This window comes from Spinacia oleracea, chromosome 5, assembly GCF_020520425.1.
Source record: "Spinacia oleracea cultivar Varoflay chromosome 5, BTI_SOV_V1, whole genome shotgun sequence".
In the NCBI taxonomy this organism is placed as follows: domain Eukaryota; kingdom Viridiplantae; phylum Streptophyta; class Magnoliopsida; order Caryophyllales; family Amaranthaceae; genus Spinacia; species Spinacia oleracea.
In genome coordinates this window covers 4,529,735-4,552,433 of record NC_079491.1, presented here as the reverse complement: position 1 = coordinate 4,552,433, position 22,699 = coordinate 4,529,735, and the positions used below count along the sequence as shown (strand labels likewise).

General features: G+C 37.6%; 3 protein-coding genes and 1 long non-coding RNA gene across 5 annotated transcripts; 3 read left to right on the top strand and 1 right to left on the bottom strand.

The window, feature by feature from the left end:
* The first annotated feature begins 1,102 nt into the window (after positions 1–1,102).
* LOC110782605 (TPR repeat-containing protein ZIP4) lies at positions 1,103–6,077 on the top strand. The gene is made up of 6 exons (XM_021986771.2): positions 1,103–2,567; positions 3,645–3,834; positions 3,932–3,964; positions 4,065–4,685; positions 4,782–5,174; positions 5,636–6,077. Exons 1-6 carry the CDS (start codon positions 1,255–1,257, stop codon positions 5,900–5,902), a joined length of 2,817 nt encoding a protein of 938 aa, XP_021842463.1. The 5' UTR covers positions 1,103–1,254; the 3' UTR covers positions 5,903–6,077.
* Positions 6,078–6,686: 609 nt separating this feature from the next.
* Positions 6,687–8,388, bottom strand: LOC130461239 (uncharacterized). The gene is made up of 2 exons (XR_008921653.1): positions 7,690–8,388; positions 6,687–7,366 (listed from the first exon to the last, which is right to left on the bottom strand). It is a non-coding gene; the product is annotated as an uncharacterized lncRNA (long non-coding RNA).
* Positions 8,389–10,892: 2,504 nt separating this feature from the next.
* Positions 10,893–14,404, top strand: LOC110782614 (rhodanese-like domain-containing protein 4A, chloroplastic). The gene is made up of 4 exons (XM_021986783.2): positions 10,893–11,617; positions 13,031–13,133; positions 13,233–13,391; positions 14,045–14,404. The coding sequence occupies exons 1-3, from the start codon at positions 10,986–10,988 to the stop codon at positions 13,371–13,373; spliced, it is 876 nt and encodes a 291-aa protein (XP_021842475.1). The 5' UTR covers positions 10,893–10,985; the 3' UTR covers positions 13,374–13,391; positions 14,045–14,404.
* A 1,496-nt stretch (positions 14,405–15,900) lies between these two features.
* Positions 15,901–21,900, top strand: LOC110782623 (ubiquitin-like-conjugating enzyme ATG10). Of its 2 annotated transcripts, XM_021986793.2 has the most exons (7): positions 15,901–16,087; positions 16,239–16,432; positions 19,248–19,298; positions 19,368–19,451; positions 19,579–19,678; positions 20,142–20,239; positions 21,411–21,900. In XM_021986793.2, the coding sequence occupies exons 2-7, from the start codon at positions 16,244–16,246 to the stop codon at positions 21,615–21,617; spliced, it is 729 nt and encodes a 242-aa protein (XP_021842485.1). In that variant the 5' UTR covers positions 15,901–16,087; positions 16,239–16,243; the 3' UTR covers positions 21,618–21,900. The 2 variants fall into 2 exon arrangements, with proteins under 2 accessions (XP_021842485.1, XP_056685016.1); XM_056829038.1 differs by having other exon boundaries at positions 15,903–16,432.
* Positions 21,901–22,699: the final 799 nt, after the last annotated feature.

The window sequence follows — 22,699 nt, the reverse complement described above, 5'->3', positions numbered from 1 at the left end:
GGCGTAAGAGTCCCAAACAAATTATGTTATTGTGGGAGGAAAGTCGTCATTGATCAGAAGCTCCGACACAACACTCAATCCACAAAGGATCTACTACAAGTGTGATCCATGCAACAAGATGAGATGGTGCAAAAGAGTAGTTAAGAAAGAAAGTCCATGACAACTTGTAGGCATTAGAACGTCTTGTGGAATAGTTCTCCACTCCAGCCTCCATTCTTGCGATTCATGACTGCAGACTCTTCTAGTGTCCCTTGGGAAGAAAACTCATGACAAAAATGATATAAAATTAACAAAACAATTTCTAAACTACAATAACCATTCAGAAAGGGGTATTTATAAGCAATCAATAAGCAATGACTACTTTTCAAACACAAAAACTAGTCGATGAGCATCAAAATGAGTAATTTTATGTTATAGGTATTTGGTGAATTATGTTTCAGAGTAGGGGTATTTGGTGAAATAAGCTAGTATTGAAATAGAGGTATTCGATGAATTATGAAACTAGGCTAACGGCGCAGTCATTAGTAATGGTATCTTGGGTATTAAGTCAATTGTGAGGGGTATTTTATGAATTATTGAAACTTGATGGACGTTTGGTGAAATATTGCAAAACTCGGGGGCATTTCATGAAATATCTGTTTTTACAAATTGTATTTGATTTTTTTTAGTCAAGCTAGAATTTTTAAAAGGTCTTGCGCGCACAAGGTGTATAATAAATTTATTGTACACCAAAATAACTTTTATCCATTTTTTTTGTAACTTTAACCTAGTTTTGATTAACTTTTATATTAGTAAAAAAAAGTTGATAGATAAACATTTCAAAGGGTTCAATGATTAATTTTATACATTAATAGTGATTTTGAAGAAATAAGTTTTACTAAAATGAAAAGATTTATCACTAAAAAATAGATAACTTTTACATATATAATCTTAACTTTTAAGCATTTTGAGTTAACCTTTATTTCGGTGTACAATATTTATTGTACACCCTCTTTGTAAATACTGTAAGAATTTGTGTAGAATTTTATGTTGATGTAATTGGCTTTGACTTATTAACTTATTTTGACCCACCAAGAACCTCACAAAAATGTTACTGTACAACTTACACTAACCGATTCAAAATATTCCCACTGTTTGAAATCACAACCGTTTTCCCTCCAAAACCTCTCCATCTTCCTCTGTCTGAAAAATTCTTCATCATCTCTCAATAAACGCCCAAATTTCCCGGTAATTTTTAAATTCCGGCAACAAAGAATGAAAATAGCAGAGATAAACTCGCCGGACCACCGGCAACACGACACAGTTTCACTCGTCCTCCAACAAATCGAATCGCTCGTCAAACAATCCGAGCTTCTCTCTCCTCAAACTTCTTCTTTACCTTCCACTCTCTCTCCTCAGCTTCGGCAATGTCTGGCTCAGCTGACTCAACTCGCTCCTTCCTCTTTTTCCAAAACGGTCAAGCTTCAGCTATGGAAGCTCAGCTACCGTCTCTGGAACTCCTGCGTCGATCTTACAAATGCCGGCGTAAAAGGACACGTGGAGCTTCGTCATGCCGCCGCTGATATTCTCGCCATCGCCGGTGATGTCGCTGGAATTCCTTCCCCGGCGATGAAGGCCGCTTCGTTCTATTATAAGACCGGTTTGATTTGGCATGAGATGAGACACTTTGATTTGGCGAATGATTGCTACGAGAAGGCGACGGATCTTGTTGCGAAGGTGGAAATCAATTCGATTTCTGACCTAGGAGAGAGAAAATTGTTGCTCGATCTTAACATTGCTAGGTCGAGAACTGCGTGGGAGGTTTCGGATCGAAACGTTTCGATCACGCTGTTGAATCGCTCGAAGAAATTCCTCTTTGAAACGGCGGAGAATTTTCGGATACTTGCGGAGCAGTACTTGGTATTTGGGAAGGCGCTGTTGACGAAAAGCGGAATTTCGGAGGCGAACGAAGCGTTGAAGCTGTTGAACGAGGGTTTGGAGTTGTGCGAGAGAGGGCTCAGAGTGGTGAAGAAGACAGAGGAAACGCTGATTTTGAAGTCTTTGCGGGATAAAACGCTGCGTTTCATTGCTGCTTTGCATTTGCAGAGGGAAGAGTTTGAGAGTGTGGTTAAGTGTGTGAGGGTTTTAAGAGAATATAGTGGTCTGAAAAGCGGCGATCAGCACCCGAGTTTGAGTGTGTTAGCAATGAAGGCATGGCTGGGATTAGGGAGGTTCAGTGAGGCAGAGAAAGAGCTCAGGGATATGGTTGTTAATAAGGGGATTCCGGAGGCTGTTTGGGTTTCAGCCGTGGAGGCGTATTTTAAGGGGGTTGGTGTGGCTGGAGTTGAGACGGTGAAAAGTATTTTTTTAGGGCTGTTAGGGAGGTGCCAAGTCAGTGCTAGTGCAGCGGTTCGTGTGATTTATAAGGTGATAGGGGAGGGTGGTGGTGGTGCTAGTGGCGGGGAAGGGTTAAGGATTAGAGAAATAATGGCGGAGGAGTTGGTGTGTGATGAGAGGGTGGTGACACTTTTTGCTGGGGAGGCAGCTGCAAAGGATAGAACAGCCTTACATGCTGTCCTGTGGAATTGGTGAGACCTTCAAACTACTGTATAAACTAGTCTATGTTCTTGTTATTTAGTTGTTTGTAGTCAGTACCGTGTTAAAGACTGTAAAACCCTTTAAATCTAGTATTAGAACTTAAAAATTAATGTAGAATTAACGAATGATTTGTTCTGCCACTCTTCACTACTGAGGTTTCTCATGGGTGTTTGTTGCAGTGTTCGATCGTGTTTGCTGCTTTTCTTTGTTCTTTTATGATCTCACCCTAGGTGTGATGTGGTGCTCCCTTTTGGATTTTTCTTGTATGTTTCATGGGAGGTCTATCTATTTGTATCGAACTTGTTATAATGAACGGTTAGCATGTTCCTTTTATCTTGAAAAAAAAGATCTGTTCTTGTGGATACTGTGCTTCCTCTAGGCGGTCAGTGATCTCATTTTGTGACTTGTGCTAGAGATTCTCGACTATTGCTCTCCAAGCTAACATATAAGTATTTTTCAGCTCCTAAAAGTAGATGTACCTGAAGTTGCAAGTCCTAATTGAATTCTCTCATGGTGCTATATCCTAAAAGAGGAAGGTTACTGTAAAATTGAAAGAGAGATTAAGGAATTCTTGCTAGACTAGTCGTCTTATAACTGGGGTTGGTGCAGGAAGTTGTTGCTAGTAACTAATGTAAGTGTTTTTTATGTTAATTGCTGTTGTGTCCTTACATCGTTTCCAAGGACCTGCTTAGCAAAGGATTTAGAAGTATGCTAAGATAATGTTATCACACAGAGGAGTAGCAGTGTGTCAGGAAGAGCATTTTGACAAATGCAATTAACAAATGTCTTAGATTCAAATACTTCGTATATTTCTTTTTTTTTTCTTAGGGAAAATACTTAGTATATGAAACCACTGTACAACAGTCTACTTAGGGGGAGTTCTGAACTATTCATGATATATAGAAGTGTATTCTTTCTTTAGATGGGATGGTGTGCATGAATTGTAGCATTCTGTTTTCTGAATTCTTACCAGTGTGTTGATATTTCTGCTGTTTTGTATGTTGTTTTAAAGCGACTTCCCTTTCTGAAACTCCCATCCTCTTAACCAACTTAATTTCTCTGAGCAGTGCTGCAGCTCATTTTCGGTCAAAGGACTATGAGATTAGTGCAGGATTATTTGAAAAGGCTATGCTCTATGTACCCAGTGGCATCGAGAGCAGAATTCTACGAGCAAAGGGATACAGAGTTTTGTGTTTATGCCACTTAGGTCTGTCTCAACTTGATCAAGCTAAGGAATACATTGATGAAGCAGAAAAGGTACTGTATGTTGTATTCATCTGCTAAAAGACTGAGCTACAAATAGAAGACCAAAGATGTTAATAATATTGATGCATTTTTTTCTTTTATTCTGCAGCTTGAGCCAAACATAGGCTGTGCATTCCTGAAGGTATGGTACATATTGCATGATTTTCTTACATTGACAAAAAAACCCCAAAATTCCAATATCATGTCCTCACTATAGCAGTTTTGTCTTCTGACCTGAGCAGTTCAAGATATACTTGCAAAAGAATGATCAAGCTGCTGCCATAACTCAGATGAAAGCTATGATGGGCTGTACTGACTTCACTACCGAATTCCTTTCAGTTGCAGCACATGAAGCTGTTGCATGTCGTGCACTTCCAGTTGCTGTATCCTCTTTACATGACCTCCTCAACTTCTACACATCAGGAAAACCAATGCCAATCCCTGAAGTAGTTGTGCTTCGCACCATTCTTGTAATCCTTATTCAAGAATCTGGTCATGAGCTTGATGTCCTGTCATATATGAAGAAAGCCCAAGCTAGGATGACTGAGCTAGGGCCTGAAAATTTCTTTGGCAGAGGTGAGGTTGGAAGGCGAGAACAAAACTGGTTTGCAACAAATGCATGGAATGTTGGGACACGAGTAGGTGTGGAAGAAAACTTTGAATTATGTGCAGAACTTTTTAGTTTGGCAGCTGAATTTTATGATGTTAAGACTGATGGGGAAGCAGTGGGGAACAACACGATGGTTTGCAAATCAATGGTGTTGGCTGTTACTGCCATGGTTGGCACTGAGAAGCAAAAGAAGGTTGCAATATTGGACACACAAGCTAGGAGAGCCATAGAACTGCTAGATAGAGTTGGAAAGGTATGATCTTGTTGTTTCCTTTGAAAATAAAGGCTGCTTAACTCTGTTCTATACTTTTATGTAGTCCCACTAAATTATCATGCAATATGCTACCAGTTAATGGAAGCATTGTCAACCACAGATAAAATAGCAGGCGGTCAAGAAAGCAGTCTCAACCCAGATTTCCAACTTGCATACATGTTGAATGCATTTGAACTATACGGAAGGAGTAAAGATTCAAGATCCCAACACCTTCTTGTGAAGAATTATGTCAACTCAAAAGTCTGCAACCCAAATCATCTTCTTCAAATAGGGCTTACTTTCTCACAAGGTTCCCAGTTTAATGCAGAAGTAGCAACCACCACTCTCAATGCTTGCCTCTCTTCTCTGCTTTCTTCTCCTCGACCAGACTATACCTCAGTGGCTATAGTAATAAGACGGCTGATTATTATAGCTGTTGTTTTCAAGGGTGATGCAGATGATGAGGTTGTGTATAATCTATATAAACAGGTATAAATACTCTTTCATAAACATCAATACAATTAAGCTTTGTCATAACTCTATCAGGGTATCATGAGCCTTGATCTTACATTGTTTGGTTTGCGAAGGAGTGTAAAACACATTTTCCCTAGGAGTAAAATTGTTCTCCCAATGATGGAAATCCATTTTCCCTTAAAAAATGAAGGGAAAACTGTTTTACTTCCTTTTGCCTTGTCTCTCTTATACACTTTTCTCACTACTTGCTTACTTTCCCTTTCATTTTCCTTTTGTTTCTTCATTTTTCTTACATGGAACCAAACAACGGAAAACTAATTATGAAATTGTGTTTTCCATTGTAAATTGTTTTCCATGAAAATCATTTTACACTGAAAATAATTTACACACAACCAAATGGAGCCCTATTCTATATTTTGCTTTTCAATGGCTACAACATAAATCACGTTTTCTTTCTCATAACTCTATACAAACAGGCACAGAGAATTATGGTGGGGCTTAGAGATGGTGAGTACCCTGTTACAGAGGGGAAATGGCTTGCTACCACAGCTTGGAATAGGGCAGCAGTTCCTGTGAGGCTTAGGTTGGTTGATGGGGCAAGGAAATGGATGAGTATGGGGTTAGAATTTGCGAAGAAGATCCCAGGAATGGATACTTATAAGGCGTGTATGGAAGATTTTATTGCTGGTTTTGAGAAGAAAGTTGAAGAAGATGATGAAAAGAGGAGCAAGCTAACTAGCTGAATGGCAAAAATATCATGAAGATGTGCTGAAGTAGATATTGTGTACAGATAGGGGAACCAGAACATTACAGGACAGAAGAAAAAAGGTTAGAGAACTGCAAAACCAGAATCTGAATTTTTATATCATGATATTTCTTGATTAGAAAAGTTTCTGTGTAGAAAATGCAGGATCTGTATGCGTGGCTGTATGCTCAGACTACAGAACTATTGCAAAATTTTGACCCTGAATAATTATTTGAGATATTAGCCTTTATATAAATATTGAAAAGAGAAATATTACAGTCTAACAGAAAAATGCTTGACTATGATATGGAAAACAATCAAATTTGATTCTTTACAGTGTAACTGCTGTTCGGCTTGGTTTAGCTGATGCCAAATGCACCAGGGTGCATTTCCTTGATGAAATTAAACCGTAGTAATATGCACATGAGCAAATCTAATGTTAGTTAATAGTGCAAATAACATTGCATTTTCATAATTTAGTTCGTAGTATATATAAAAAAAAAAAGTGGAATTAAAAAAAGAAATGAATAAAATTTGGGGTAAACAGAATAAAATGTGAGTTTAAATGTATATCTTGAAAGTCTATTTGGAATCACCCCAGATAAAGTATCATGACATAGTGTGTTACCGACTGCACTAGTATATATTTAGGCAAAAATAAAAGATACTGTTTCATTTTATCCATTGTTGATTTGTTGAGCATCTGAAGTTTTGGACCGTCATAATATGACAATTTTTTATATTTTCAGCTAATAAATAAGTGCGTTTTTAGTAACACAAGATGGTCATGAATCAATGAATCATGATAATTTATCTAAAGTTATTGATATGGTTTACATATTTTGAAGGTTACATTATTGGCTGAAAAATCATATTTCTAGCTTTGATGCGTTTATTTATATCCTCTGTCGTCATTTCTTCCTTACATAACATCTTAATTGTGTCATGTAATTTAGGTAGAAATGGAGTTGCGGCATAATTTTATGCCGTTGTGATGGCATTTCATTCAGTATGGTCGTATTCTCTAATAACTGGTGGTATATTGGATGGTTAGAGACCGATCTTGGATTGGTCGATTCTTGGGAGGTGTAACATGCAAACCTTGCTTGCAAAATTGTTGCCCTCCAAAAAAAACACCTAACCTAACCCAATAGGTGGGTGGTCTACCATGAGACACTTTTCCTGAGAGGCATGACCTTGAAGAAGTAGGGCAGAGCTCTTGAGCCTTGCGAACTTCCCTTGTCAAAAGGATCCAACTCAGCTGTGTCGTCCAATTACCATCTCCGAACTCCCCCGACTCCTTCCTCTTACCCCTAAGCCTTTCAGACACCAGGGCGGCATGTAGAAGGGAGAAATGTTGGAGCTATAAGAGTTAACGACCACACGAATGTTGCTACCTTCGCTGCTTCGCAACAGCGTAGGCAGATGCCAACTCCATAGCTCGTAGCCATGAGAGTATAATCTGCAAGAAACATGAAACTTTAGTTAGTATAACAACCTGATCAAAAGGCTGATGGGTCGGGTTCAGATCAGGCCACGACAAAACTTCGGGCCAAGATAATGGGTTTTCAGGCCTTTTTCGGGCAACTAAAATTATATTTTTGAATTGCTCTAAACCCATGCATAAAAAATTAAAAACGGACTGGGCCCCAAAAATAGGCCTAAAAATTCTACGCATAACTACTACTTTTTGGGTTAGGTTGGGCCGGGCCAGAGGCCCATGCTCAAGATGGTTAGGTCTAAATAATAATTGAATTATTTAAGAAAAAAGGATCGAAAACAAACTTGGTAAATCGTTGACGCAATGTCGGTGAAGCTGGTGAATGTCATTCTATGAATCTGCTTTCTTCTCTTTTTCTTTCTTACTAACCATCGCTCTATGGCCAACATGACCATTAAAACGATGTACTGACTAACTCGAAACTATAGAAGTTTAGAGAGTATGTATGGTTATAAGAATTGGTTTGTGTTTTGGTTTCTAGGATGAGGATTGATGAGAATGGTTTGCCAGAAGAGAACCTATTTATAAGAGGAGATTAGGCATAAGAAATGAAGAAATTATGGTGCAATTATTGTGATTTATTTGGTGAATCGTATGAGATATGATTTATTTCCATACGTACGTAATTACCTTCAAAATTAAGGAAATTAGGATAAGTGTTACAGGTAAGAACTTACACTTTACACGTACATGCCACGCATGCATTAATCATGTGGCTCATGTTCATTTCAATAATAATAGGAAGCGCGAATCATGGAAGATATGATATGTTTCCTTGTATGAAATTGTCTTTGAAGTAAAGGATACCAGGATAAGTGTTATATGTAAAACTTGTAAGGTTGTGAACAATCTAATTGACATGCGAAAAAACCATAATTGTCAGAATCCATGTAAATCACATAATCAATTAGCATAATTGAGTAAACATACAATTACTGATGCGTGCCTTCCATAGCTGCTCCCTAACCAAACAAGAACAAGTTTAGGACTCCAAGTGTCGCCCCTCGAAAGTCCACAATACGTTCAGATCCGTCTTAAATTCGACCAACTAGAATCTCAGTATAAGGTATATAGGATAAACTAGATCTCACTTTTTAAGTGATAGGCAAAATATAATTCTCCCTTGAATTATATAAACTCACGTGTGTAAGTATGCCGTGTATGAATAATATGGCTAAGGGCCTTATTTATAGGGTAACAGAATATTTTAGAATTCCATAAAACCTAATACCATTAGAATTAAGAAGGGTAGATTTATGAAACAAACATTAGAGTCCAACCAAGGCTCAACCGTGCGTGTGGGATGACTTGTGGCCCAAGAAACTTTCTCAGCAAGTACCTTGGCCCCTAAGTCTAGCCACATGCTTACTGTGCGCTGGGATGGCCTGGGCGTACGTGCTTGCGCGTTGCGCTGGCTTTCTTGCAGATTGGTGTTGCGCTGCTCACCCTGGCGCTTGCTCGTGCGCATTGCCCCATGGGCGTTGGCGCTGGGCTGACTTCGTGCTAGCCCATGCCCTGGCGCTTGGCTGGCGCGCACTGCTCTTGTGGCACGCCCATGGGCTTGCCTCGCGGCGAGCTCGTGGGCTTGCCTCGTCCATGGGTTGCGATTCACGCGTTCCTTGGCCCGTGCTTCCGGCTCATGGACCGAGCTTCGTGTTTTCGATTCCGGTAATATTTCCGATTCGAACAATATTTCAATTTCTGACAATACTTCCGTTACGAACAATATTTCCGTTTCCGACAATATTTCCGATACAAATAATATTTTCGTTTCCGGCAAATATTTCCGATTCCGGTAATATTTCTACTTCCGACACGAAACATATTTTCGTTTCCGACAAAATCTTCTTTTCAAACAAAATTCTCGACTTTTCCTTTTGACGGTTTGTTTAGCTCCCACTGAAACCAACATCCATCATTTTCGACTTCCGAGTATCCATATATTAGAGTATTTACTGAATAATGTATTCACCTAAGTACATGATCCGTTCACATATTATTTGTGTGACCCTATGGATTCAACCAAGAGTAAGCCGTGGCATTAATAATAATTCCACTTGATCTGAAGCGGCCTTTAACTAGGCATTCAGATCACTTGATCTCACTGAATAATTAACTTGTTTAATTAATCTGAACCGCATTTATTAGAATTGGCATTAAATGCAAATTTGTATCAATGACATATTTCCTTCAAAACTTAATTGCACATGCATGTAATTCACACGAATTACAGTTGTGGGACCATGGGAAGGGCGAATCATGCATATGCGATACGATATGTTTCTTTCTATGTAATTGTCTTTAGAGTTAAGGAAACATGGACAACCGGTACAAGTAAGACATACTTTCACATTTACACGTACATGTCACACATGCAATCATGTAGTTCACGCGCATTATAGATATGATACCGTGGGAATGTCAAATCATATACGAAGTATATGAGATACGATATATTTCCTTGTATATAATTCTGTTTAAAGTTAAAAATTGTTAAGTGTTACAACTTACAAGTTAAACTTAATTACACCTTTACACGTACATGTTATACATGCAAGCATATAGTTTGAGCATATTATAGCTAGAGAACCATGGGAAGAACACATCATATGAGATACGATATGTTTCCATATCTGTAATTGCCTTTGAAATTAAGGGAACTTGGATAAATGTTACAAATTAGACTTAAATACACATTTACATGTACATGCGACATATGCAAGCATGTAGTTCACGCGCATTGTAGCTGTTGGACTATGGGATGGCGAATTATATGAGATACGATATGTTTCCTTAATTCCTTGTTTATATATTTCCTTTGAAATCAAGGAAGCGTGGACGAGTGTTACATATAATACTTAATTATACCTTTACACGCACATGTCACAGACACACATACAATGATACAAGCACGTAGTTCACACGCATTATATAGCTGTGGGACCGTAGGAAGGGCAAATCATAATATGATAAGTGATGTATATTCGTACGTTTTTCAACTATTTTTAAAAGATTAAAAATTAAACATATTATTGCTACTCATATTCATGCGATTTTTCGAACTATTTTGCATTTTGGGGGCTAATGCTTACCCCCATCACTTTTTTCCTTGCCCATCCCCTTTGTTTGACAAGTTATGTCCCAATAATTTCCAATACATCCATTAAAATGTCATTTTTGGAAAAGTAAATGCCAACTTAAACATAATTAAAATTTTAGTACAGTATGTAACGTTTTCTATTTTATGTTTAAGATTAAATCTCATCTACATTACCTACCCATCGGTCATCCGCTCACCGGCATATACGGCCACGGCCAACCGGCCACGATCACTTTCTTTGACGGCCACCTTAATCCTTGCGTAGTTGCATAGCACTAATAAAGTAGCACGTAGGAAAAAGTTTAGGCACAGTCCAAATTATTGCACTTATTAAATGAGTGTAACGAGTTTACGTGTTTGTGTTTACAAATTGCAGTTGGAACTTGGATAACGTCATATCTTTTGGCCATCTCCACTCCACACACACACACTTCATTTCTAATCTCTCCTCTCTCTTTCTCTCTTCACACCCACTCTTCAATGGAGTCTCTTTCGCTCTGTTTATCCTCCTCTTCCCCAATCTTCAAACCCCACAAAATCATCTCAAAAACCCCACCAAATTCTCTCCAACTCCCAATTCCTTCACCCTCTAACAATTCCCATGGAAATCGAATTTCAACCTTTGTACATTCTCTCACCTCAAAAACCTCCCTAAAACCCCAATTTTATCTCCCAATTTTGATGGGTTTTCTCCCTTCGTACCCCTCTTTTGCATCCGAAATTGCAGACCCATCTGGGCGAATCTCTGCTAGAATCAACCTTGAATCAATTCTGGTTTCAATTGATGATTTTTTTAACAAATACCCTTATTTTGTTGCTGGGGTTACCTTCATTTGGCTGATAGCACTTCCTTTAGCTGAAGAATATCTGAAAAAGTACAAGTATGTAACTGCCCTTACTGCATTTAAGAAATTGCGGGATGATTCTAGTATTCAATTATTGGATATTAGGGATGAAAAGAGTTTAGGGTTTCTGGGTTCCCCTAATTTGAGGATGTTTAAGAAGGATGTGGTTCAAGTCACTTTTAATGAAAGTGATGAAGATGGGTTTTTGAAGAAAGTTCTGGAAAAATTTGCTGATCCTAGCAACACCAGTGTTTGCATTGTGGACAAGTGAGTGTTTGATTTCATAATCTTTTTTATAATTCTGTATTTTATCATCTTTAATCGTTAAATATTTGTATTAGTTTAACTTAATTTATTCTGTGTTATATTTTTGTATCTCTTGAACAGAGATAGGCTTGAATTTGGAACCCAACTGTTGTCACACTTTTTAATTGTATATTTAATGGAGAACTTGTTGTGATTAAAGTTTCTCTCTGTTGGCCTGTTTGATTGTTTGGTGTACCTTGATTTCTGAACATAATTTGTTTCAATTGCATCCCACCGCGTTGCTGCTTCGTAGTTTAGGAATCGAATTTTGAGGAATGAAAGAAAGTTTATGAAGTTGAACACAGTTTGGTAATTGAATTTGAGGGGAGGAGATAATAGGTAAGGTTGGAGAAACTTAGAAATGGAAAGTGGGATAAGTTTAAGGATGCCTGTTCACTGCTGTACTCTGTTGGTAGAGGCTTTCCTCTAATCTGCCAACCGTGCCGTCTCATCCCCATGCGGCCATGCCCACAAATGATCGTATACCTTCAGGCTGCAGCATTTCCCCCCCTTAACCAGAATCAATGGTCTTAGTGTGAACAAAAAAGTTTGTTAGGTGCTGTACATTTATCTGAGATCTGTTTATTCTTTAATCACTTAGCTCCTAATAGGAAGCACTCGAAGTCATGGGATGAATCAACAATTGCAGCTTTTCATAGTGGATTTTGAGGCACCAACATGTCTATTATACACCCGGGTCACCGGGTGTACCCCCACTACCAAAAAATTGTGTTGAGTTAGTGACATAATTTCATGTTCATAATCCATGTAATTCAAACTCAAGTTGCCTTGAAATGGATTTTTTATATGATTCTGTTCGGTTTTCAACATGCTGCAAGACCGTGTGGTAGTTTCCCTGTACTCTCTCTATGCGGGGCATTGCAGTTTTATACCTGTCCGTATTTTTCCTATAGACATAAGTATCAAACATGAACTCGTCAAATGAAGTTCCACATGACATGGCAAAGTTTCCATGCCCCATTTAGATCGTATTTCATTTCCCATTTAGGACGTATGCGTTCCCATGCCAGGCGGCTTCCTATGTTGGAATGACAAAGGAATTAGTGAATGAAAAGAGTTTATTTTCATGAACATCTAGGCATCTAGCATGAAGGAAATTTATTAAAATGTGGTGTTTGAATCGGCAAGCATAAGTAGTCAAATGGAAATGATGCTCTGTAGCAAGTTTCATATGTCTCTTGTGCATGTTGCACAATTGCAGTTCTTGTCATCTTTTACTATTCGGAACAATAGATTGTCAATAGATTTTCATTTTGCAATATAACCATTCTTTGATTGTTATTTCCATATATTGTCATTTCTTATAATTTATGATTTCATCACCTTAATGTGCTTTCTCCGGTTGTAAGGTAGTTTTGATGGTAATTCAATCAAAGTGGCCGAATTTTTGGTGAAGAATGGCTTTAAGGAGGCGTATGCAATCAAGGGTGGTGTCAGTGGCAAGAATGGATGGAGGGTACCTTCTTGCCTTCTATACTAGTCATATGAATCTTGCATTCCATTGCCGTTCTATTTTAATAGATTACTCATGACCTAGGATTGCCTTAACTTGCAGGAGATTCAACAGGAATTTCTTCCACCATCTGTACACGTCTACCCTAAAAAGAAGGCCAAAAAATCACAACAACGCGAAAGCAATGGTGCTGCTAATCAACCTGATATAGATCAAGTACAAACTGCCACTTCCGAGAAGTGACACAAGACACAACTTTTGGTATGTCAACTTTTCATCTTCTTTCACAGGGCTCTAATGCATGGTAGTTCTGTATTTTCCCTGTTACCCCTCTCAATAAGTTGCTGAAACACTTGGGACATGCATAAAATACGGAGTCATAGACACATGATAGTTGATGGAAAAAACCTACCATGTTGTGACCCATTAAATGTATGAAATAGTTTGAAAAACAGAGCTACACTTCAGTCTAAATTCTGTTTTTTTTAAAGAGTATGATTGCTTGGATATATGAAATTGGTAGACCGCAGTCTTAAGAGCTCCTAACATGAGCACGTCTAGTTTTCCATCTTTTTTATTGTTTTAGAAGGATCACACCAGTTGTAGTCCTTTCAAAGAATCAGATATATGTAGTAATGGGTGTTCGACTGTGCGGAAGACAAATTGGAGTTGAGTTGCAAAATCTTTGTGTCCGTCTTCTTTTCCCTTTCATCCTTTTAAGTTAGTTATCTTGACACGGCTTTCTTTTTCATGACCTGGAGATCCTTTACTCTACATTTTCGGGTTTTAAACAGACATTTCATACTCATATCTACTTTCTTCAATGTTTTAGTACAATCCATCATTTGAGTCTTCAACAATTAGCCAATTAGGGTATCATACTGTCTAATCCGACAGGCTTGAATATTTGTCAGGTGATTACATATACTTTGCTTAAACTGGAGCAAGGCTTGAAAGGGTGGTGTGATTGTTGGACATGGAATGCAGCTGAAGGCAATCCAATCCAATCCAATCCCAGTGTATGCGCCTATGCGGGAGAATCCTGATTGTAGTAATTGTTTCCCAGCTCTGTTCTGCTTGAGTTTGATCTCAGTTTTGACGGTAAGAACAAACAAGTCCTTTGTATTATGAAAATATATATATATTGTATCCTACGAGGAACCTATGTGTATGCAATGTAAATGTTAAGAGCCTTGTATAGAGTTGGAGGGCTATTTATATTTGTGACAATCTTGGATATTGCATTTTCTGTAATCAACCTTATTACTTTTAGATGTTTTTGAGATTTTCCACAATGTTCCTGATACAATGGTCGAAAAATATGTTACGAAGAACAAATGGAAGCGGAGTGGTTTAGCAATGTTGTCACGGCCAACTCTGAATGGTGCAGAGGTCATGAGATCGTGCTTTAATGGTGGGAAATGACCTTGCCTGCTAATTCTTCAATCTTACAGGATGGTGTGATTTATTTGATTTAGCAGCCATCCATTTAATGGAAGCAAACAGTGGCAATTCTATGTATAAATGTTGCTCATGCTCTATAAATTAATTTGGGGTTGCATAAGAAACTTGAAACAGACACCTATTCAAAGCCTTAAAGGGCATGTTGTGACTTGTGAAGGTCTATCTAACAATCTGACATAGAAATAATGGAGAAAACTAAGCATGACTTTCGAATATAACATGCAATGGTACTAGGGGCACGCTTGGATTGAGTGTAATGAATTATGGGGGTAATAAAAGTCAAACCACCATAATAAAAGGACAATGAAAGTGAATTGAGGTGGTTGTAAGGAGGGTGGTGCGGTGGTATTGTGATGAGAAGTTGTGGTAGTGGTGGTGTTGTGAGGAGAAGGGAGGAAGGGGAGAAGTAGTTACCCCCCAAATGAGGGTAATAATCACCCTAGTGGGATGGTGGGTAACTATTCCCCCCATGATGAGGGTATTTGTTCCCCCTTTCCTTTAATTTTCTTCTTGCCAATACTAGCTTGTTCCCTTTGCCACCACTTCATCCCCTCATCATCACCTTCAATTACCTTAGTTTGACTTTTATTACCCCTTTAATACATTACCCTCAATCCAAGCATGCCCTAACATGTAATAAGACATATGCATCACATATGCATCAGTAAAGGCACATGTGCTTATAGGAGTTGCCTCATATGAAACGCGTTGGGCCATAACATCGGGAAAATGTCAACACGTGACAGCACAGCACGCTACTAAATCTCAAAAGGTTAAATTAAAAGGTATTCAAAAATTATTTTTTCATAAAAAAAACGTTTTAATGATCTATCAAACAACCATTTTAGCCTTTGCAAGGCATCCAATTAATCTCCTTAATTAAGGATCAAAATATATCAAGAGTTTGCTATAGTATTAGGAACCTTTGTGAGAACCTTAAATATGAATAGCTTTTAATAAAAACACCTTAAGGTTAGATTTCGGCTAAAAATCAACTTTTCAGGTGTTGGTTCTCACTTCTTTTCCTCCAACCATGTGCGTTAATAACACTATTAACAATTACTATAGAAATCAACGCACTTAGTAGGAGGGAAAATGTGTGAGTCTACGCACAAAAGCATGACTTTTGGTCGAAATTCTGCCTCAAGGTGTTTTCTCACAATTTGTTTTTTTGAAAGGAACTGAGTATAACATTTTCTCACAAAAATTTCATAGTATTATAGAGTACTTATCAATTATTAAAAAAGTTGCCAATAAACTTATTTATAAGTAAAAATGTTAAGAAATACTTATTTCTTCCGAACTTAAAATAAGTTGAATATCCGTTAAAAAAAAGAGTTGAATAGAGCATATAGCTTAAGGGAATTTATTTTTTTGATAAATATTTCATTTTTTTTTTTTGTTCGTCTTTGGTAATGAAAACCCCATCACTTCAAAATTCTTCACACCAGCAAATTTTCTTGCCAAATTATAGTTAAAATGAATTTCCCAGAGTAGGGAATTCTCTTATTGCTTCTATTCATCAAACTATTCGTCACTGTTTTCACTTAATAATTCTTGAAATTCTGGGCATATGTGCAATTACTGGGCTAATTATCTGACCTGTGAAAATCAATTATTTTCTGGAATTTTGTTGAATTTCAGGCTAAATGATGAATTCTGAAAAATCGGAAGTGGGTTTATCAAAGTGGGATGGCACAATTTCACCCGACAAATTTCAACAAGGAGCTCTTGCTTTTGCTGAGAAATGGAAGACTGTTTGCGTTGCCCATGATCATGATCTCCCTAATTGGTCTTGGGTTTCTTGCCTAAACCCACATTTCCTTAATCTCCACCAGGTCATTTTATTGCCCTCTCAATTTCTTGTTAATTATTGTTTTCATGATTGTTGATTCTGAGAATTTGCTATCTTATGATTTGTCACTGCTAATTGCTTACTGGGCTTTGTCTCTGCTAATTGCTTACTGGGAATTGTCACTGCTAATTGCTTACTGGGAATTGCCGGATAGAAGTTTGTAATTTGGTTTTTCATTTCCTCGAAATTGGAATTATGAACCATGAATTAAACTATGTCAAAGACCAAGAGTACAGTTATTAGTTTAGTGTACATTTTCATCGAAATTCTGTAGACTAACATCCAAAATTCTCCATTTGCATCAACTCATCTCTAGCCTTATGTGCCATCTGATCTGCTAGACCATTAGTGTGCCTACCCTCGAACCGAAGACGCGAATCTGAGAGCTGAGTCATCAGTACCACATTCATCATCATATACCGTTCGACTAATCATATATCTCTGAAATCTGCAATCCTATATAAGATTAATAGATCCTCCTGACAACTGATTAGAGGAGTTCACATTCACCACCGCTTCTTTACAATCTGAAATAACAGTCACCCTTGACCATCCCTGCTGCAATGCTATTTGAATACTTTGTCTTATGGCCATAAGTTCTTCCATGAGACAAAGGCTGGATTGGGATCTGTTGTGGGTTGTTTTGGTTTAGGGAGGAAGAGTGGTTTGTTTGGGTTACAGAAGTGAACTCACCAATGGCAAAGGCTGCTCTTTTTAGGCATTCTTTCGGTTTCATATTCTCTCTTGAAAAGACCCATTAGGTTGCGCCTTTTCCATATAAACCAGATGACCAAGGGGAAAGCCACCTCCCACTCATTCATATGCCATGTAGTGGACAATTGCAGGTTATGCTTCAGTCAACTTTGAGTGTTTAGGCTCCGTTCTATTGGACTTATTTTGACTGAGCTTATATTATCTGAACTTATCTGAACTTATTTTATATGAAAAAAACTTATTTTGTCTTAAATAAACTTATTTGTGTGTGAAAATGTCTGAAAAAAACTTATTTTTGCTGAACTTATATTATCTAAACTTATCTGAACTTAACTGAACTTATCTGAACTTATTTTGTCTGAAATAAGTCAAAATAAGTCGAACAGAACAGGGCCTTAGATGGTTATGGGTATCTACCCGGTCTACCAACTCCCAAACCCCCCTTGCTCTCACACACTCTTTCAAAATATGGGCTACACTTTCACTCTCATGAGGGCAGAAAGGGCACGAACTGGACAGCCCCATACCCCTACGGGCTAACAGAGCTCTAGAGGGAAACAAATCATGCCACACTTGCCATATAAAAAACCTTAGCTTGGGAAGAGTGGAACATTTCCAAATCAAGTTCATGTTTTTAACATTCTCATCATCTGATGGAAAATATTCATTATAAGCCTTTTTTAAAACAAATTTGTCATTTTTTGCAAACTTAGAAATTGGCATATCATGGAGGTCAGTAGAAGGGATTGGAACACACAAAATACTTCCCGAAATTTGGATTGGGAGATCGAAGCCAATATTGTCCAAAGCCCATTGTGAATGCAATTCCCAACTGTTAGCTCATGATCAATAAAAGGCAGGGGACCATTGATGGATTTCCTAAGGGTCACCTCCCCCACCCACTTATCTTCCCAGAAAGAAATTTTGTCCCCTCTACCCACTGCCCATTTACTAGAGTTGGAGAACTAGACCCATGGGTCTTTGAAACCCCACCATATATAAGAACCTTTCCTTAAACTGAAAGCAGCACTTCTAGCGTATAAATACTTTTGTGAAATAATTTGGGACGCTAGATTAGACGGGAAGGAAGCAAGTCTCCAGCACAACTTAGTGATAAGCAGATGATTTATGATGCGAAGATCTCTCACACCCAATCCTCCCTTCCATTTTGGTTGACAAACTTTGTTCCATGAAACTAGGTGAATTCCCTTATTGGTAGGAGAGGATTGCCATAAGAAGTTACTGGCTATGGAGTTTACCTCATCTATAACACTCTTGGGGAGGGGGAAACATTGCATATAGTAGGTGGGAATGCCCGAGATGGTTGAGTTAATTAAACAAAGTTTTCCTGCTTCGGAGAGGTAGGAGGATTTCCAGGAAGCAAGGCGACTTCGAACCTTATCAACAAAGCAAGCTAACTGAGTCCTAGTGGGTTTCTTATGCTGGAGGGGAAAACCCAAATAAATTCCCAAATCCTCACTCCGGGGTCAGTCCAACCTACTGGTAAACAGATCAATATCTAGTTGGGGAGTATTGGGAGAGAAAATGAGCTTTGATTTTGAAAAATTTATGGTTTGGCCCGAAGCCGAACTAAACATATCCAAAGTATCAAGCATTGACTCAAGCGTTTTAGAATTTGCTTCCCCAAAGAGAACTAAATCATCCGCGAAAAGAAGGTGGGATATGGAAAGATTGCCTCTATTCAAAGTGAAAGGGGTCCAATTCTTTTCCTCACATTCTTGGTGAATCTACTTAGAAAGCCACTCCATATACATGATGAAAATATAGGGAGAAAGGGGGTCCCCTTGCCTAATACCCCATGATGAACCATGAATTATCTCCATTATATTGGTTAATTGATGACTTTCTTATAAAGTTCCTCATTTAAATGATTCTTGGTTCATCATGTTGTTTTCCTGTTTGTTTAGACCAAAATTTAGAGATTTAGAATTATTTTAGTGATTCAGATAGTAGATATTGTTGGTTAATTTGTGCTGTTCCTTTTAGTTAATTGTGTTCGATTCACATCATATGCACATTTTCGCTTTTGGTTCGAGCTTATAAGTTAAACTGTTCCATTGCAGGTAGATGGATATCTATCATTGGAGAAGATGTGCATTTTGAGGTCTGATAAGGTCTGCTTCTTATGTATGGTGGGAAATGTCAGCTATTTGTTTAGTTTTTGATTTCTTATTTCTATACAGATAGATGGTGAAACATCTGATCTTGTTATGGAGGAAGAGCTTAACTGCTTAGAGAGTGAAGATTGTACTGATCCTGCAAGTCTGGTATAAAATTGCTTCATTAACATGCTCCTATGTCCTTAATGTAAGAAACTTAATTAGGTTATGGAAATTCTTGCATGAATTTTGATATGACAATTGAGAATTCTTTTCATTTGCTTCTGTTTTTAAGGTTCAGCAGGCAGCTCAGCAAGTGCATTACTATGACTTCCATATAGTATACAGTAGTTCCTACAGGATTCCAGTGTTATATTTCCGCGGTTATAATTCAGGTACTACTATGTGGCCGTGTTATTGCACAGGTTCTTATAAAACGTATAAAAAATCTCTTAATGACGATGTTAACTTTCTGTAATTCGATTTCAACGAGTAAAATATGTAATGTTTCCTTATTCTTATTTCCAAGTCTCTCAATTAATTGTGCGTGAAGATGTTGCTGATTTGTTTTTTGTTTTTTTAGTCGCTTCAATTTTCTTAAATAACAGTACATGAGAGATGGGGATTGAAGTTTTGGAGCCTTCACATTTTCCACCACTCCGCTTTAATAATATAGATGTGTCTGTAGTCATGCTATGTGTCAATAGGTGGTACAATACCTAGGAAATTTGTGTTTCTTGGCTGTAAACCTTGTTTTGTAGTGATGCATATTTCATAGTCCAGTCAAGTGTGTCAAAAGATGGATTTTTCATGATGTATAAATGTTTCATTTAAAGTCTATGGTTTGTTAAACTGCAGATGGGCAAACATTAAAGTTGGATCAAATTGAAAGAGATCTTCCTCCCAGCTCTGTTGAGGTGCTTACTGAATCAAAGTGGACATTTATAACTCAACAGGTAACTTTTTTTCTTTCAATTTGCCTTCGCTGATCCCTTACTGTTGTATTTGATACGTAGTAAACACACCAACACTGTGATTATGATGCAACTCTGCAAGATCTTTGTACAGAAGTATTCTGTAATACGAAATTAAGAAGTACATACTTTTATTATCTTATGTGCTGAATGTTTTCATGTTATATTACCACTTCACTTGTTTACGGTTTAATGCCGTGTCAATAAGCATGAGAACATTTGTCAGGTAATGTTAAGTGATTCTAATGAATGTTGAAACAAAACAGCAATCAAGTTAGTCATCCAGTAGCTCATCTATCTTGAATTGCAGAGATCTAGAAAGTTGGGATTGGGAAGACAATAGAAAGAGGATACACCCACACGGTCACACCATGTATCATGTCAGGAAGAAAGTGATTAACCACTTTCAATAAGATAGTTGAAAGACCCTTGTTAAGTGTTAACCCTTCAAAATACTTAAGGCTCCAAGGATAGTGCCCACCTCCCTGCACATCCACATACCCACTTTTTTGTTGTACGAATGCTTGGTTGTTTACTCATTTATGGTAAGTGGTAATAACAGCTGGTGTATTCCACAGCATAGTCAAATCTTTTGAGGAAGGTTTTTTTTAAAGAACTTTTGAGGCTGTTACACTCACACACACACCCACACACAAAATCAGTAGTAAATTTCTATGCATGTCCTTTGACTGAAGTGAAGCTAGTAGGCACTTCCCCGTCCTCTCCTCGAATGGATAGTATGTGACTAGAAAAATTTATGACCATATTAACTATTGAAAATTTTGTTCAAATAAATACTTTAGAACAATCACTGGAACAGCAGAGAGAAACTTGACAAACTGAAATAAAATGTCTCTTGTAGAATTTTGTGTTTTATATCTCGTCCTAAATGTTTCAAGCATGTGCTCGTGCTCCTATCATATCTTTTTATTTCTTTCACACAGTGTTTCATTGGTGCAATTTTGAAAAATACTGCAATTTTTTTGAAGCTGAACTTTTTTTTTTCTAACTTTTGAAAGGATAAAAATAGACATTATTTTCCAGTCACCTGGTTGTAGTTGTTCAAAACGAAGAATTACATTTGTGCATTAGCATGTTTCAGATTTCTCTTGACGGGGTTGCAGTAATTGTTTGGTAATTTCATAAACTACAGGAGCATCCGTATTTGAATAGACCATGGTACACATTACATCCATGTGGAACGAACGAATTGATGAAGCTACTCATGAGTAATACTTGTCTATCTGAAGATGAAGATAAAGTTGAAGCAGAATGTTTTTTCATAGCATGGCTCTCAGTTGTGAGCCAGGTTGTTGGTCTTAGGATGCCCCTTCAGATGGCAGTTCTACAACACAACTAGTTCTTCTCACTTTCATAACCCGACCCGTTCCCGCATCCGATCTGGAGAAAGCGAATGGAGTGACTGTTAGAGGTGCTGAAATGTGTTCTGGTTTCTGATGCAATGATTCCTGTATGTTTTTCCAACCTGCCCTCCTCTGTCATAATGGGTTTTGTAGGAAATCTGATGGCATTATTGATTTTTGGATTGTCATTTGTGCAAGCTTAAGTTTTTTGTTGCTACTTTGGCTGAAAAATGAAGTGATTATACAAAGTTCAGTCTCTTGTTGCCTTGCCCCCGCTAATTTCGGAGAGCCCTTGTTTATGATTGCTGTCTAGTGGGGGTTTCTTGGGTCCGTTCGGTATCCCTTTTGGTTTTCAGTTTTTTTACAAAATTAAAAACCAAAATATGAAAACCACAAAAAGTAATTTCCAGTTTTTTGCTGTCAGTGTTCAAAATTAACATAATTACTATAAGTAAGATTAATTTGTAGTTCATGATTCAATCTAATCACATGACTTACAAAACAAAAAAATCAAAAACTGAAAACTGCAAACGAGTTGTAATACCAACTCATTACCGGTTTTATTCTTTTCCCAAGTGATATTGAAGGAGCCCATATCGTTGGAACAAATTTTTTGGGAAATGATTTTGGTACACCTACTGTGACTCTGTGAGACAGTTTTCCGTGCTCTACACACCAGGTGGTGTGGCACAATCAGTTTCTAGATTCTTTTACACAAATCACTTGTAGTGTCTAGTAAAGGTGTCTTTGGTAGTTCATTACTGCCTCTACCCTATAAAGGCAGTAAGATCATTGAAACAAGGCTACATTTTTGTTATCAAATTGATAAAAAACTAAGATCATTGATATTTAATCACCAACTATAAATAAAATCTCCTTTTATCCCTAAATAACAAGTCATGTCCCAAAATATGTACTAAACTTAACGAAGAGGGTTCAAACTCAAGTGATTATCCAAAGTACTACGTACTTGTGATCAATTTCTTTTAAACTTTAATTGGCTGGAAAAATGAGAGTAGAAAATAAGATATCAAGCTGTCCTGTAACTCCTGTAATCAGAAAAGAAAATAACAACAGA

What these genes read in the sequence shown, in the direction of transcription:
- LOC110782605 (XM_021986771.2), top strand. Translation starts at nt 1,255, where the DNA reads ATGAAAATAGCAGAGATAAACTCGCCGGACCACCGGCAACACGACACA. An exon ending in TAGGCTGTGCATTCCTGAAG is followed by an intron (nt 3,965 to 4,064) that starts GTATGGTACATA and finishes TGACCTGAGCAG; the next exon opens with TTCAAGATATACTTGCAAAA. An exon ending in TGTATAATCTATATAAACAG is followed by an intron (nt 5,175 to 5,635) that starts GTATAAATACTC and finishes CTATACAAACAG; the next exon opens with GCACAGAGAATTATGGTGGG.
- LOC110782614 (XM_021986783.2), top strand. Translation starts at nt 10,986, where the DNA reads ATGGAGTCTCTTTCGCTCTGTTTATCCTCCTCTTCCCCAATCTTCAAA. An exon ending in AGTGTTTGCATTGTGGACAA is followed by an intron (nt 11,618 to 13,030) that starts GTGAGTGTTTGA and finishes GTTGTAAGGTAG; the next exon opens with TTTTGATGGTAATTCAATCA. An exon ending in GTGGCAAGAATGGATGGAGG is followed by an intron (nt 13,134 to 13,232) that starts GTACCTTCTTGC and finishes CTTAACTTGCAG; the next exon opens with GAGATTCAACAGGAATTTCT.
- LOC110782623 (XM_021986793.2), top strand. Translation starts at nt 16,244, where the DNA reads ATGATGAATTCTGAAAAATCGGAAGTGGGTTTATCAAAGTGGGATGGC. An exon ending in ATTTCCTTAATCTCCACCAG is followed by an intron (nt 16,433 to 19,247) that starts GTCATTTTATTG and finishes GTTCCATTGCAG; the next exon opens with GTAGATGGATATCTATCATT. An exon ending in GGACATTTATAACTCAACAG is followed by an intron (nt 20,240 to 21,410) that starts GTAACTTTTTTT and finishes CATAAACTACAG; the next exon opens with GAGCATCCGTATTTGAATAG.